The sequence below is a fragment of the Eretmochelys imbricata genome, chromosome 11 (genome assembly GCF_965152235.1).
Source record: "Eretmochelys imbricata isolate rEreImb1 chromosome 11, rEreImb1.hap1, whole genome shotgun sequence".
Lineage (NCBI taxonomy): Eukaryota > Metazoa > Chordata > Testudines > Cheloniidae > Eretmochelys > Eretmochelys imbricata.
In genome coordinates this window covers 1,862,623-1,877,903 of record NC_135582.1, presented here as the reverse complement: position 1 = coordinate 1,877,903, position 15,281 = coordinate 1,862,623, and the positions used below count along the sequence as shown (strand labels likewise).

Sequence of the window (15,281 nt, the reverse complement as noted above, 5' to 3'; positions counted from 1 at the left end):
CTTCCCAGCCGCTTGCTTCAGCTGCCCTGGCTCGGTCTCCCACCCACCCTCGCCCCACATTCTCCACTCATCCAGCACCGGCCTCCTCCCCTGCTGCAGCTTCCCTGTATCCCTGACTCTCCCCCTCTCCCTTCCCCTGGGCCTTAGACCTTCCACTGCCTCTCCTGCCACCTGCCCTGTGAGGCCTGGCTTGTACGCGCGCACGGCGCTGCACGAGCCCTGCACGAGGAGCTGCGCTCTGCTAAACAATATCCCCCGGGACGGTGATTGCAGAGGCACCGTGCGTCCAAGCCAGGGATTGTGATGGGCGCAGCTACACGTGCTGGGATCAGACCCCGCACCTCTCAGTGGCCACACTCCCACATCAGCCACCTTCCTTCTGCCCCTGCCGGGACCCACACAAGGGACAAGGGCCCCAGCTGAGCTGTTCGAGCCCTTTCTTTGGGGTAGGCAGTATAGGACGCTCACTTTGCCAGTGCCCGGCTTTTGATGTTACTGATTAAATGATCTGGGCAGTCCCTGTGTGTGTGAGAGAGAGAGCGCACTGCCCTCTCCTGACTGCACTCAGAACTGCTCCACCATGTGTCAGACTCTATACTGCTAACAGCAAAGGGGATTCTCCGTTAGAGCAGGTGCTTTTTGGAGAAGTGGATCTGTCCCAGCTGTTGTGCATGGTGCCTGATGGTAATCCGGAGGGGCCAAGTGGCCTCTGAGTTGTTGCACTAATTTGCAACCAGAAAGGCCAGCAGGTGTGCATGGGATAGAGGCAAATTGGCACTGGCGGGAGGGGAAAGTGGAGGGGACCTCCCCACCGATTGATCCGCGAGGGGAGAACTGAGCTCGTGTGCCCAACGTCTCCAAGGGGGCTGCAGACCCGGTGACCCACCTGGCTAGCCGGTGTGTGGCTGATACAGTGCCAGCCTGCCAGCTCGCAAAGACTTCTGGCTCCCGAGTGCGTGTGCCCCAGGGTGCATGCCGCTGCCTGAGTGTGCGTGCAAAGCCAGTGCTCCCTTGCACACTCACAGGGATGTCAAGCCCCGTCCCCCGGGAGGAAACTCAGCCACCAGGGGGAGAGTCGGACCCGATGATCCAATCCTTCTGGCCTCTTCGGCTCTAGGTTTCTGCCCACTCCTCATTTCCCTTTCCCCAGGCGCCCACCCCCATCTGGGCTACGAGTCCCTCCACCAGGGACAAGCTTGGCTCCTGCGGCTGCTGCAGAGACCTGGGGGCAATGGGGGGGCCTCCCTTTTCATTTGCTCCTTTCCCTGCCCACTGGCCTCTTCATCCCAGCCAGCTAGGAGCCCGAGTTTTTGCTGGGGCTTTGCGCTCTCTTTCAGGGGTGCAGCATTGGGGGGGGTCCCCCCGAAACAGCCCGGAGTGGTCGGTGTTTTGTCCCAGCCACAGAGAAGTGGAAGAAAGAGGCCACAGTGGCACCGTTCCCCGCCACATCCCTGCCCCACGGCAGAGCTTTCACCCCCGACAGAGAACGCGAGCAGCCAAGTCTGGTTGAGAGACGCCTTTATTTGCTAGCGGGTGCGGGGCTCTCACCCTCCAGGCCCCGCGGCGGGGCCCTGCCCAGCTCAGTGCTGGATGCGGCGGATGGACTGGACCTGGTTGGTGTGGGCCTGGGTGCTGAACTCCGTGTACTTGGGGAACTCGCCGTTCTGCCTGTCCCGCTCCAGCACGTACTGGTAGCCCCGGTATCCTGGGTACTGGTACGCGACCCACCTGCAGGGGGCAAAGCATCGCCATGGGGCAGAGCCCCCCCCCAGCTTTCCATCTTCACTCCCACCCAGCCACCCTCCCTTGGGCCCTGGGCATCCTCCTGAGTGGGTGGGGGTCCGGCTTCAGGGCTGGGGAAGGGGGATGCTCTCCCCACCCTTATGGGGCCTCCCACTTCCTCCCTTTGGGGTTGACAGAAACATGCACCTTCCTCTGAGCCTCTCTTGGCCTCCCTCGAATTTGGGGCCCCTTTCTCCCACGAATGCTCGGCCCCTCACCCATTCTCCCCCACTCACAGTGCAGGTCTCAGCCACAACCTCTGAGCCGAGCTCAGGGACCAGGATGGTGCATAGGGCCTAGTGCATAGGGCCCAGGATGGTGCATAGGGACTACAATGAAGTTTAGTGCCCAATCCAGCCAGGTGCACCCTGGATAGCCAGTGACCCCAGTGGATGTTGGGGGTGCTGAGCACACTACTGGCCAGGCCCAGTGGGGTGACTGTCCGGGGTCACTCAGCCCCTGGCACCCCACGGCTGGAGGCTACTTACGCTCCCGAGTTCACCTTGATAGAAGCCACCTCTTTGCTGCCCCAGCCCATGGCCTGCAGCGAGGGGAAGTCGTCGCTCAGCTCAAACTTCCGCCCCTGGAAGTTCTCCACCTCGTAGAGGGTGACTTTGCTGTCGCTGTGGTTCTGTGCGGGGAGGAGGCCAGTCAGGACGGGCCCCCACAGTCAGACGGGGCTCCCTGCTCGCCCCCTCTCCAGCCCACTCGTCTCTCGTGCCCTCTGGGCTCCATGCCCGGCCCCTCTCCCAGCAGCTCTGCTCTAGACGGCCCTTGCCGCTTGGGGGCCGGGCTACACTCCCCCTGGGGCCTGTGGCAGGGCAGCCGTACCCCGCTTAGTCAGTGGGGTGACCTGGGGAAGGGAGGGGGGAACTGACGCCCCGACAGCGCCTGGTCTTTTCTTTCTCAGCTGCCTCCTTAACTTGAAATCACCGGCCACGGCTGGAGACACCTTGCACCGACTCCCAGTGCGGGGGGCAAGCGGTGCCAAGGGAAGGGCTGACTAGGCTGGGCCAGGGAAACGCCAAAGGGTCCCACGCTGGTGCCAGGCACTGCACAGACCCAGCACGAGCCAGCCCCTGCCCCAGCAACAGAGACAAGGCGGACGAAGCTAAGGACACCCTGGGGAGCTGAGACACCCAGGGTCATGCGGGGAGGGCTTGGACCAGAACCCACTTCCCTTGAGTCCCAGGCCAGGGCGTTCACCACCAGCTCAGCTGTGCAAACCTCTCCTTTCCTCTCCAGCTAACCATGCCCGTGTCCTGCGCCTCCCATTGCTCTCCTCTTCCAGAGACACCTGCCCCGGAGCCGCCCGGGGAGCTGGGGGCCAGAGCTGCAGGCCCATGCTGGCCATGTCTGTCTCGCTCCAGAGGATGCTGATGTGCTTGCCTCTCCCTAGTGCCCACGCCTGCCTGGGGGATGCGCTGGTACCCCCGTGCCAGGGAGAGCCAGAGGCAGGCGCGAAGATGCCAAACGCCCAGTGGTCTCGCTGGCGAAGATGCCAAACGCCCAGTTGCTATCCCTGCTTCGGCTCTCAGGGCTTCTCGAGGCCTGAGTTGTCTCTGCTACAGAGGGACGATGCAGACGCTCCGGGCAGCCGTGGCCTGCGGCTGCCCGTTGGCATCGAGAGCCAGGGTTGGTACTTAGCCCGTGCCTGGGTGCCGGCTGGCTGGGAGACTGGCGGGCACCGAGGGGTTAATCTCAAGGCCCACACTAGATGTGGTGCTGTCCCCCACCCCCACCCGTCTGCGTTCTTCCCCACCGAGCAGCCCTGCCAGCGAGCAGCGATCTTATCTCAGCCCCTTTATTAAAGCCTGAGCATATCTGCCTGGCGGTTATTAAAACGCCGGGGCGGGATGCGGTGCTGGAGCCAGGGGACGTGCCAGGGTTTACAGCCCTTGTGTCTCTGCAGATGGAGTGATAGGGCTACAGCCTGGCATGGGGAGAGCCGAGACCTGGGTGGGAATGTCCGGGAGGCCCCAGCAATGTCCCTTCCCGGTGTCACTGGCCCCAGCTGGCAGGAGCGTGCACCCCATGCCAGGCTGCCCCTTTGCTCCTTCTCTGGGGAGCCTGGCACGGCCCAGACAGTGACACTTGGGTTCCCTTGCACTAGCCCCACCCTGCTCCTGGGTTGGGGGTGGTTTAAACACCCAGCACTGCCGGCTGCCTGGTGTGTTTAGAATCACAAAATCGGTCCGTCAGAGGGATCCTAGAAGGGCTTTTAACCTCAGCAACCTACTGCTGTCCTGTAAAGGCAGTGACCTGGCAACTGTATGACTGGCTGGCTGGCTGTCTATCCATCCCCATACAACCCCTGTCTGTCTGTCTATCCATCCATCCCCATACACCCCTTCTATCTATCTATCTATCTATCTATCTATCCCCAGGCACCCCCTCTATCTATTCACCCCTGCTCATCACCCAGGCACAAAGAGAATATGAGATTTCCATGAGACTTTCCATTGTCTCCTTGGCCCCAGGCCCCCTGCTGGGCCGTGGCCCCTGGGCCAGCTTGATGGGCGCATGGGCCAGTGTGGGAGGAGATGGGGACGATCCGGGGGGGCGCGTCCGAAGGCGCATCTGACTCACGGCGCATTTGATGGGCCGGAAGGACAGCAGGTGCTCAGTTCGGTAGCCGCTGTTTCCGCTCCAGGCCTCCCAGCGGGGGTAGTCGCCCTTCTCCAGGATGAACTGCTGCCCCTGGTACTCCGGGTACTCGAAACCCACCCAGCTGTGCGAGAGGGGGAGGGGACGGTGTCAGCAGTGACAGCTCGTCTGCAGGAACCTGCCCCGGAAAGCGAGGCTGGCAAAGTCCCCGGGAGGAGGGGGCAGGGCAGGCACCCAAGGGACCCAGTCTGGGCTGCCCCCTCCTGGACAGATCAGCTGCCCCTTGCCCTCAGCATGGCCTGCGGGGAGGGAGCCCGTCTCTTGCCCCCTGCAGCCTCGGCCTCACCTTCATGCTCCCCATTGCACAGCAGGAGAAACCGAGTCACAGAGCAGGGAAGCAACTTGCCCAAGCTCACCCAGCGAGTCTGTGGCGGAGCTGGGGATAGGACCCAGGTGTCCTGCCTCCCTGGCGTGTGCTCTGACCCCTGCTGCGCTGTGGAGCTGCCCTACGGCCTGGCGCCTTGCGGGAGGCAGCGGCGAGAGACGTGCCATGCTGCAAAGCAGCTGCCAGCACGAAGGGGCCCCAGGGCGGGTGAGGCTGGGGCCTGGGGCACTTACGGGCCATTCTCCACCTTAATGGAGCGGATCTTGCGGAAGCCACGGTCCATGATGCTGGGACACTCCTGCAGGAACTCGCTGCGCTTGCCCTGGAAGTTCTCCTCCTCCCAGGCCGTGAGCTTGAACTGGCCCAGGGCCTCCATGGGCGGGCTGGTCATTGGGAGCTCTCCAGCTGCAGGGACAAAGCCCACCTCAGCCCTACGAGACCTCTGCCCTGGCCCCCCAGAGCGACACAGCTCCAGCCAAAGCAGGGCACGAGTCTCAGCTAGGAGCATGGGGGAATCTGGGGTCCTACAGCTTAATCGGCCCCATGGTTTGCCTTTGCCCCGAGGGGGAATAGCAGCACGGCTGGGGCAGCTACATGTTGGGATTGAGGAGTTAGGGGCATGAAGCCCAGGGCTGGGCTAGCAGGGTCTGCGGGTCGGGAGTGAGAGGGAACGGGAGAGCTGGGGGTAGCCCAGGGCTGGGCTAGCAGGGGGCTGTGGGTCAGGAGTGAGGGGCACCGGCAGAGCTGGGGGTAGCCCAGGGCTGGGCTAGCAGGGGGCTGCGGGTCAGGAGTGAGGGGCACAGGTTGCATTGTGCCCGCCCGTCACATTCCCATCTCTCCCCAGTGCTCTCAGCCCCTCACATTTCAATCCATCTATTTCCTCCGACAGCTGGGAGAGCGACAGCCCCTCCTGCCAGCTCGGGGGGAGGGCTGGGGGGGGACCACAGGACAGACCCTGGCTGGCAAATTCCTGAGAAACTCATTCCCGCAAAGGTGTGGCAGCAGCTGAGACCTCCCCAGCTCCCACCGCCCCAGGTCCAGGTCCACCATCCTCTCCCCAGCGCCCAGCCCCAGTGGCCCCCCATTCCACTGCCCACAGGGGCCGGCAGTACAGTGGGGGTCCTGCTGGGGACAGTGCAGCCACTGGGGCTGAGAGACAGAGCAGCCGCACAGCTCAGCCCCACGGGGTCCTGTCCTGTCCCAGCGCCAGGGCAGGATCATCCCGTCTCCGGGGCAGAGCCCAGCAAGGGGCCTCCCGCTCCCCACCCAGGGAGGCTCCTGCTGCCCATGGTTGGATCCAAAGCAGGCTGCGGCTGCTGGTGGATGACAGCCCAGTAAATGGTGCCTGGATCCCCCAACAGGCTGAGCCTCTGCCCCATAAAGCTGAGGGGCCCCCCCTGGAAAGACGCCCCCCCCCCAGCCCAGCCACCTCCCCGCCCAGACCAGAGGGGCTCCTCTTTCTCCCACCCTGTGGACTCGGCCTTCCCAGCTGTGCCCTGTTGCTCTCCACATAGGGCTGCAGCCTGGCACCCCTTTGCCCCAGGGCCCGGGCCAAGGATCCTTCCTGCCGTAGCCTGTCTGCACCCAGGTCATGTTCCCGGACAAAGACAGGAGGGGTCACTGGCTGGGCAGCGCCAGGTCCAGGAGCCAGGAACCCAACACAGCCAGGGACCTGCTGCAGAGGTGTGGCACGGCATCGGGGCACCATGTGCTGACTGCAGGCTGCCCCCCCACAGGAGCCCCCCACACCCTAAAATCAGGGCAGCAGGCAGGGCATGGGCAGGTTCTCTGTCCCAGCACCCACTGGGCCGCTCACACAGCAGCGGGGTGACTCCACGGTGAGGTTATCGGGGTGCATGGCAGATATGCCCTTGTGGGAGGGCTCTGCCCCTCCAGCTTCCCTAATCCCATGCCGGGGGGAGTGGGGGGGGGAGAAGGAAGCAGGGGGCAGTCAAGAACATGGGCAAGTCCCCGAAACCAGGATTCACCCCCAAAATACCAATGTGCCCCACACGCTGCCCCCCCAAGCGCCCCTGGGGAGTCTCGTGGGGGGTGGCTGCAGGGGCACCGGGGGTTCATAGCCGGGTACTTACTTGGTCTGCAGGGACAGAGGCGAGGGTGGCGCTGCGGGGCTGGGGGCCTCCCAGGGCCTCTTATAGCCCGGCCGGCTCAATGCAGCGTGCGCACAAGCAGGCAGGGCTGAGTCAGCGGGTGGGAGCCCGGGGGGGCGCGGGGGGCCAGGCGCCGGCTTGTCCATTCCACTCAGCCATTGTGGGGAGATCAGCCGCCGGGGCCGCCAATGGAAAGTGCTCGCTCCGGGGCTCAGGGGCACAATAGGGACAGGCCTGACGCGCCACTTTCCTTTCTCCCGCGGCACAATGCGCCCACGCTGGGGGGATTAGGGGCACAGCCCGGGCCAGTGGGACGCCAGCCAGGGCGGGGGGGGATGGTGGTGCCATGGGGCGGGGGCAGGAGCTGCGCTGAGCACTGGGCCGCTTGACGAAATGCCAACGGGACGCTGGGGCAGCCGCTTCCCTTCCTTGGGTCACTGATGCCACCCTGTGCCAGGCCCCAGGCCCGGGGCTCACTACCCTGGGGCTCCTGGGGGGCTTGGCCCACCCACCTCCCTCGTTGGACCCTCTCACCAGCCTGTCCCCCACCTCGGCGGTGTCGAGCTGGGGCGGTGGGCCACAGCCCTGGGATGGGGATCGGCCCATCCCGGCGCCCCGCCTGCAGCCCCACACGCTGCTCCAGCAGCCAGCCAGGAACCCTGAGCTAGTGACCGGGGGGGGCTGTTCAGGGGTGGCCCCACAGCGGGAGCAAGGCTAGCTGGGGGGGCGGAATAGAGCAGATTTCAGGGGATTCCCCCTCCTGTGCTCCAATCGGGCCCCTCTGGCCGTACGCTGTACGGGCGGGGCCGGGCCGGCGGGCGATGCATGTGCCCAGTTCCCATCCCTGTCTCCTTCCCGCCCCCTCCCCGGGGGCGCTGGGCTTTGCAGCAGGGCCAAGGCCGCCCTGTCCGGGGAGGGACCGTTTTGGTTAAACGCGGAGGCAACTGGGAGCAGCTTTGCCTTTAACTCCTGACGTGGGGCCCGGCCCCAGGCCCAGACTGGCCCCGGCCTGCCTCCTCCCCCACCGGCCGCCTGACGGCTGGGGTGTGAAAGGTTCCCCAGGGAAGGGGCAGGGACCGGGCACTCCTGTCTGGGAATGCCCCTAGGAAATGTCTGGATCCCCCTGGGCTCCCAGGAGAACAGGAGAGCCGTTCTGGCCTATCTGGGGGTGAGGGAGTGCTTAGAGTATGGGGCGGGGGTGCCCTGGGAGTCAGGACTCCTGGGTTCTCTGCCCTGTTCCGCCACTGACTTGCAGTGGGACCTTCGGCGAGTCCCTTTCCCCACCCCGTGCCTTAGTTTCCCCAGCCGGGGGTGACACTGGGGCGCTTTGCGAGCCCAGGGTGAGGCGCGCCAGCTCCCCACAGGGCTGACGCAGGAGCCAGACTGGCCGGCTTCACCCTGCTCCTGCCATGACCCCAGCAGCGCTGGGCCTGGTCCCAGGGGCCCGGCTAAGAGCGGACAATCCCGCAAGCCCCCACGAGAGGGCGCAGGAGGGCAGGGATTGCGCCCTGGAGGCCCAGACACCGGGGGCTGGGGCCAGGACATGGGCATGGGGTTGGGGGGACCCACTTTGCTGGGTGTTTTCTAATGCAGGGGGCAGCGCGGGGCCCCCAGAGCCGGACTGTGGGGATGAGGCTCCGGTGGGGCCCTGCCACGCTCTCAGCCAGCCCAGGACCGGCAGCGGGACCCCACAGGCCGGGCGCTGGCGTTGCTGGGGGTGCTTCGAGCATCTCCCTCCTGCCAGCCCCGGAGCCCCCGGCAGGGCTGGGCAGGGGCTGCGGAGTAGGGCTGGGAACGGCATCCCTTGCCGAGGGGGGCGGGAGTGGGAGCAGGGGGTGTCCCTGCCCGGCGAGGGGGGGCGGGGAGGATGCAAACAGTCAGAGGGTCCTGAAGGCGATGCCAGGGCCCAGCGCCAGCCAGGGCCCCAGGGGGCTCTGGGTCCTTCCCAGGCCAGCGGCTTCGGCTGGGCTCGCTGGGCGTCGTGCGAAGCTGGGGAGAGGCAGGGGGCAGGGAGTGCTCAGCTCTGCCCCTAGGGCTCCGGAGCGGCCTCGCCCGCTCCCCAGCACCCGGGCAGCGATGCCGCCCGTCCCCTGGAACAAGGCAGCTCCCGGCGCGGCTGCCCCTGCGGCCACACTGCCAGCGGCAGGCGTCTCCAGGCCACAGACGCCCCGGGCTGGGGACTCATCGGCCTCGAGGGCAGCTGCCGACGCCGGCTCAGCCAGCTCATTGGAGTGCCCGGGGCTTGCTGACCGGCTGGGCCCTTGGCCCTTCTGCCTCCCTCCCCTCCCCCAACGGGCCCTTGGCCCTTCTGCCTCCCTCCCCTCCCCCAACGGGCCCTTGGCCCTTCTGCCACCCTCCCCTCCCCCAACGGGCCCTTGGCCCTTCTGCCTCCCTCCCCTCCCCCAACGGGCCCTTGGCCCTTCTGCCTCCCTCCCCTCCCGCAACGGGCCCTTGGCCCTTCTGCCTCCCTCCCCTCCCGCAACGGGCCCTTGGCCCTTCTGCCTCCCTCCCCTCCCCCAACGGGCCCTTGGCCCTTCTGCCTCCCTCCCCTCCCCCAACGGGCCCTTGGCCCTTCTGCCTCCCTCCCCTCCCGCAATGGGCCCTTGGCCCTTCTGCCTCCCTCCCCTCCCCCAACGGGCCCTTGGCCCTTCTGCCACCCTCCCCTCCCCCAACGGGCCCTTGGCCCTTCTGCCTCCCTCCCCTCCCGCACTGGGGCCCTTGGCCCTTCTGCCTCCCTCCCCTCCCCCAACGGGCCCTTGGCCCTTCTGCCACCCTCCCCTCCCCCAACGGGCCCTTGGCCCTTCTGCCTCCCTCCCCTCCCGCAACGGGCCCTTGGCCCTTCTGTCTCCCTCCCCTCCCGCACTGGGGCCCTTGGCCCTTCTGCCTCCCTCCCCTCCCCCAACGGGCCCTTGGCCCTTCTGCCTCCCTCCCCTCCCGCAACGGGCCCTTGGCCCTTCTGCCTCCCTCCCCTCCCGCACTGGGGCCCTTGGCCCTTCTACCTCCCTCCCCTCCCCCAACGGGCCCTTGGCCCTTCTGCCTCCCTCCCCTCCCGCACTGGGGCCCTTGGCCCTTCTGCCTCCCTCCCCTCCCCCAACGGGCCCTTGGCCCTTCTGCCACCCTCCCCTCCCCCAACGGGCCCTTGGCCCTTCTGCCTCCCTCCCCTCCCACCCCGGGGACCTGGGCCGATCTCGCCCTCCCTGGAGAAGCAGCAAGTCAGAGACTGGACGGGAGGCTGGAGCTGGGGCTTCGGGGAGGCTGCTCCGGGGGCAGAGGGGAGGCTCTTGGGCCTGCAGTGGGGAGGGACGGAGAGGAGGCCGGTGCTAGGGAAGAAGCAGGGTGCCCTGTGGCTCATGGGACAGCAGGGGCCAGGGCAGCCCCATTTCCCAGGCGCAGACCCCAGCGGTGCCCTCCCAGCAGAGCAGAGCTGGGGACGGGCTTGAGACCAGGCGGGGCAATGCCAAGGCGCTGGGCAGGCAAAGGGAATGGGGGAGAGGATTGTTGCCCCCAAGGAGCAGGAGGGGCCCTCAGTGATATTGACCGGGATTGGTGGGAGGAAAGGCTGCCTTGTTACCCTGTGGGACTGCCCGCAGCAGGGTGTTCGGGCAGCAGAGGGGTCGGTGAGGGGTAACGATGTAGCGGGGGGAGGGGGCCAGCTGTACACACTGACAGCCTGGCTTCTTCTCTGCTCCCCGCTACAGCGGCGATCACCGCAGGGTTCCCATGCTAGCCCCCAACCCACCCCCTTTGGGGTGGTGACGTCCCCGGCTGGGGCAGTGCCTGGAGGGGAGCTGGGCTGACCCCTGTGCCAACAGCAGTGGGCATTGGGCGGTGCTGGGGCGGGGATGGAGCTGTGCCCTGAGCTGCATGGAAGACACAGGTCAAGACCAGGCAATGGCTGGACAGGAGGAAGGATGGGCCATTGGCCTGATCCGGAGCAGCCGGAGGTGTGGTTCTAGACTAGCTGGGCTGAACCAATGCAGCAGGAGGTGGGTTCGGGATTAACTGGGCTGAACCAAATCTTCAGAAGGTAGGTTCTAGATTAGCTGGTCTGAACCAATGTAGCAGGAAGGGGGTTCTGGAGTAGCTGGGCTGAACCAACGCAGCAGGAGCTGGGGTTCTAGACTAGTTGGGCTGAACCAACGCAGCAGGAGGTGAGTTCGGGAGTAGCTGGGCTGAACCAACGCAGCAGGCGCTGGGGTTCTAGACTAGCTGGGCTGAACCAACGCAGCAGGAGCTGGGGTTCTAGACTAGCTGGGCTGAACCAACGCAGCAGGAAGCCGGCCACCGTGGCCAGTGCTATGAGCTGGGGCCCGCGTCCCTAGTGAGCTGCCCTGGCCCCACATCTCTGCCCCAGCCCCCTGGATTTTGACAGAGGCAGAGGGCAGCTCTGAGCCTCTGCCCCCAGTGCAGAGGGAAGTTCGGGGCCTGAGTGGGGAGCTGCCCCCACCCCCCCCAGCAGATGGAGCTGAGGCCAGGCCCTGTTTATCTTGCTCCCAGTTGCCTGGTGCCGTGTTTGCTCTGGGGATTGTTTCCTGCCACCAGCAGCAGACACAGGTGGCTTTTATTTGCAGGGTCTGGCTGATTAGATCAGGGCCGGTGCGGCCTGGGGGAGCCTCATTTCCCTGCAGACTCACCCTACAGGGAAGGGATGCAAATTCACCCAGGGCTGGGCGAGGCCGTTATCCTGCCGGGCTCGCCACCGCCAACCCCCCTGAGCCCCAGATCGGGGCCTGGCGAGCTGACCCACTCCCCAGCCACCAGGCCGCCCTGTGCCTCTCCGCTCCAGGGCCACCAGCCCCGCTGCACCCCCGGCCACCCCCCCGTCATGTCGGAGCCCAGGCCCACGCCCCTCGCTGGCCTGGACACGTGCGAGTGCTCCCAGCCCCCGCCTGCCCTGACAGCAGCTCCTGACCACAAACAGGCTGGCAGATGTTGCTCGGATTAGCCGCCCCCCCGCCCCCGTCCCTCCTCCTGCAGATGGGGAGCGGCTCTAACCTGCTCTGCCTCCGGCTGCTGCAGCCCCTTGGCCCCCCCAGCGCCTGCTGCTCTGTGCCAGGGAATTTGGGGAGCATGAAGATGAGATCAAGGGGGCAGCGGCTGGCAAAGCTTCCCCCACACAGCTCCGCTGGTGCCCCTCACTTCCGACCCGCACCCCTGCTAGCCCAGTCCCGGGCACCCCCCGACACACTGCTCTGCCGAGGTCTCTCCCTCTGGACATTTAGCCCCATTGCTGGGAGACCCCCCCCCCCCCGCCCCAGAGGAATGGTAGCCAGGGGCAGTGCGGCACAGCTGGGCGGGCGTCTCTGTGCCAGGGAATGGGGAGCGGGGGGCAGCCGCTCCGGGTGGGGCTGTGCTAAGAACTGAGTGTGTCTTTGCTCTAAGTAGGGGCAGGGGCGGGGCAGCATGGGGCTCAGCCCCACTGAGCTCCTGTTGGTACTGAGTGGGCCGGGTCCCTGCCCACGGAGCCGCCAGCCGGTCAAGACAGCACCCGCGGGGGGCGGGGGGGCGCAGCCGTTATGTTGGGGGCTGGGGTCCTGCCTGGAGCCAGGACACGCAGCGGGACCTTCCCCAGGGCACGTTCCAGAGCCCCTGGCACCCGGGCACTGTCTGTCCCCACCCCGTCCACCCCCACCCCCGCGAGCGGGAGCAGCCCATGACACGCGCCACGTTCATGCCTGCCAGGGACACCCGCTCTGCCCGCCTGCCCCAGGACTGGGGCATGTGCTACCCCCAACCCCCCATCCCCATCACTAGGCTGCCGCAGCTAGAGCCTGGCCCCAGGTGTGTCCCCCCGGCGAGGCCCACGCTCCCCGCCCCACGCTCGCTACCTGGCCTGCGATGGGAAGCAGAGCCAGCCCTGGCTCCTGTTCCCATGGGGATTAATCCCGTGTGAAGGTCACCGGAGCCCCGCCAGCTGCCACGCTCCCGCCGGTGGATTACTGCCTAGGTGCGTACAGGGCCTGACGCCAGGACGGGCAGCACCCGCCACCTGGGGCCAAGTCCCAGCGGCACTTGCTGGGCGCCCTTAAAGACCCTCAGGGCTCGGAGACAGGGCTGGGGGGGGTCCTCTCCATCCAGCATTAGAGCTGGTCGACAAGCCACCCCCCAGGCCTGCCTGGAGACGCCGGGCTCCATCCCAAAGGAGGCAAAGACACCCAGCCCCTCACGGGCACCCACCAGCTGGGCACTGGGGGTCTCCGGGCACCGTCTGCCCTCCTTGCCAGCTGGGGCCTGCAGGAGTGAGGGGCTGGGAGGGTGTAACACTGGGAAAGGCCCAGCCTGGTCCTGCCCTGGAGGCGGACAATGGTAACGAACCCCCAGAGCCCTGGGTGCCCCCTGGGCCCCGTGAGGAGGCATCAGGCCCAGGGGGCTGGGGAGGGGGCACCCGCCAGCCCATTGCCATGTCAGCCGCAGCCCGAGCTCCCTGGGCCCCCTGCCAGGCCCGGCCAGCCCCAGGCCTCACCCTACCCACAGCGCCCCAGGCCACGCTCACCCGGCCTGCCCAGTGCCCAGCTCCCCAGGGCCCACAGGGGCTAAAAAGGTGGGTGAACCATTAACCCTTCACTGGGCAGCTGCTCTGCCAGTCCAGGAACATCTTCTCCGGGGCAGTTTGTCCGCAGGGCTTTGCCCAGCAATGCTAGCCAGCAGCGCCCGGTGCAAGAGTGTGAACCTGGGACAGTACCAGCCCCCCAGGGGAATCTGCAGCTGCCCCTCTGCCCAGCAACCCCCGGGCACCTGAGCCCATCCGCCTGGCGTCCCGCCCCCTCCCAGCGCCCCACTGATACAGGGCCCCGTGCAAGGTCTCTGGCCTGACATTCAACCCCCCTCCCCACACGGGCTCAGCCCCAGCCTCCCTCCACGAACATGAATCCCCCCACCCCTCCCAAGGAGGCAGCTGCACCTGCCAGACGAGCCCGTCCACACGGACTGAGAACCCTGCCCCTGCCATGGAGTGTGGGGGAGTCCGGGGCCTGCCCCCCTCTTCCTGGGAATCACCGAGACTCTCAGCCAGCCAGTAAAACAGAAGGTTTATTGGACAACAGGAACACAGTCCAAAACAGAGCTTGTGGGTACAACCAGGACCCCTCAGTTGAGTCCTTCTGGGGGGCAGGGAGCTTAGACCCCAGCCCTGGGGTTCCCTGCGTTCCACCACCCAGCCCCAAACTGAAACCAAACCCCCCCCAGCCGGATCCCTCCTCCAGCCTTTGTCCAGTTTCCCTGGGCAGAGGTGTTACCTCCCCCGCCCCCTCCGGGCTCAGGTGACAGGCTCTCAGGTCTCCCATCCCCAGTGAAACTCCCCTGCCACATTCCCAGGTCAACACTCCCCCTCCCTGCTGCGTCACAGACCCTCAGTGCCAGCCAGGGGGGCGGGGAAAGTTGGCGTCCCCATGGTGTAGTTGGGGAAACTGAGGCACTGGGCAGGGCAGTGTCACACCCAGCCAGTGGCAGAGCTGGGAATGTCTCACAGCTCTCCTAGGTCAAGCAGCCAACGCTGGGACTGGAGGCGGGGCACCGTGCCACAGGGAACCCTGTCTGGGCACATTCGATCGACACGGGGGAAGCCGGGGGGACCCTGCTCCCTTCCTGGTGCTGGGGCGTAGCCCCCTCAGACGGGCCAGGCAGCCACAGGCCAAGTGCCCCTGCCCAGTGCATGCTGCGTGCACCAGGGACCTGGCTGGGGGCAGGGAGACGGGGACATGGGGTTCCTATAGTGGGGTGCCCAGCACCTCCTGGGCATTCGAGGGCCGGCCGTGGCAGCCCAGCCAGCCAATCAGAGCTGGTGCAGTGGCCTCCCTTGCCAGCCAGTCAGGAAGCCCCAGGCCAGGCACGCCAGCTTGCTGAGCCCCATCCCGGCCGAGGCCTCGTGTTAGCCTGGCATTGCCCACCGCCGGGGGTGCCAACCCAGCCAGTCCCACCCCCCCCGACAGCAATGTCTCCACAGCCGCGCAGGTGTTTCCAAGGGGGGGAGGCAAGGGACGTTCGGCGGGAGGGGAAGAGCCCCACAGTGCATGGGGGGCTGCCCCCATGCCGGCCGCCCCTACCCCCGCCTGGGCGAAGGCCCAGCTCCCTGCTGGCGCGGGGTGCTCCCGGATGCGGCTGCAGGACGCTCTCGCCCGTTCAGCTGCCATCACCCTGAGCAAACAGCAGCGCCGCTGAGGCGATAACTGCAGCAGGTGTGGCCGGGACTGGGCCCGGGGGGAGGGAGCCCGGCAGCCCCGGACCCACTGGACCGCCGGGCCAGAGCCGCAGCCGGCGCAGGTCGGCCCCGCTGCCGGCCGCACCGTGGCTGCTCGCGCCGGCTGGGGATCTCGCCCGCCCCCTCGCTGCCCCCGCTCCACCCTGGCCAGGGCGGGGGGCAGACAGGGCCTTTCCCCCCACAGTGCTGTCCTCCCCCG

The 15,281-nt window shown here is 66.9% G+C and overlaps 1 protein-coding gene across 1 annotated transcript; it reads right to left on the bottom strand.

Annotated features, from left to right (window-relative positions):
* Positions 1–1,580: 1,580 nt before the first annotated feature.
* CRYBA2 (crystallin beta A2) lies at positions 1,581–5,165 on the bottom strand. Its single transcript, XM_077830238.1, has 4 exons — positions 5,008–5,165; positions 4,372–4,513; positions 2,271–2,413; positions 1,581–1,728 (listed from the first exon to the last, which is right to left on the bottom strand). Exons 1-4 carry the CDS (start codon positions 5,163–5,165, stop codon positions 1,581–1,583), a joined length of 591 nt encoding a protein of 196 aa, XP_077686364.1.
* Positions 5,166–15,281: the final 10,116 nt, after the last annotated feature.

Bases quoted from the DNA above. Each gene is read 5' to 3' on its own strand.
- CRYBA2 (XM_077830238.1), bottom strand. From the start codon at position 5,165: ATGACCAGCCCGCCCATGGAGGCCCTGGGCCAGTTCAAGCTCACGGCC. The intron at 4,514-5,007 runs GTAAGTGCCCCA...CCTCTCGCACAG, and splicing joins ATTAAGGTGGAGAATGGCCC to CTGGGTGGGTTTCGAGTACC. The intron at 2,414-4,371 runs GTGAGTCAGATG...CTCCCCGCACAG, and splicing joins TCCGGCCCATCAAATGCGCC to AACCACAGCGACAGCAAAGT.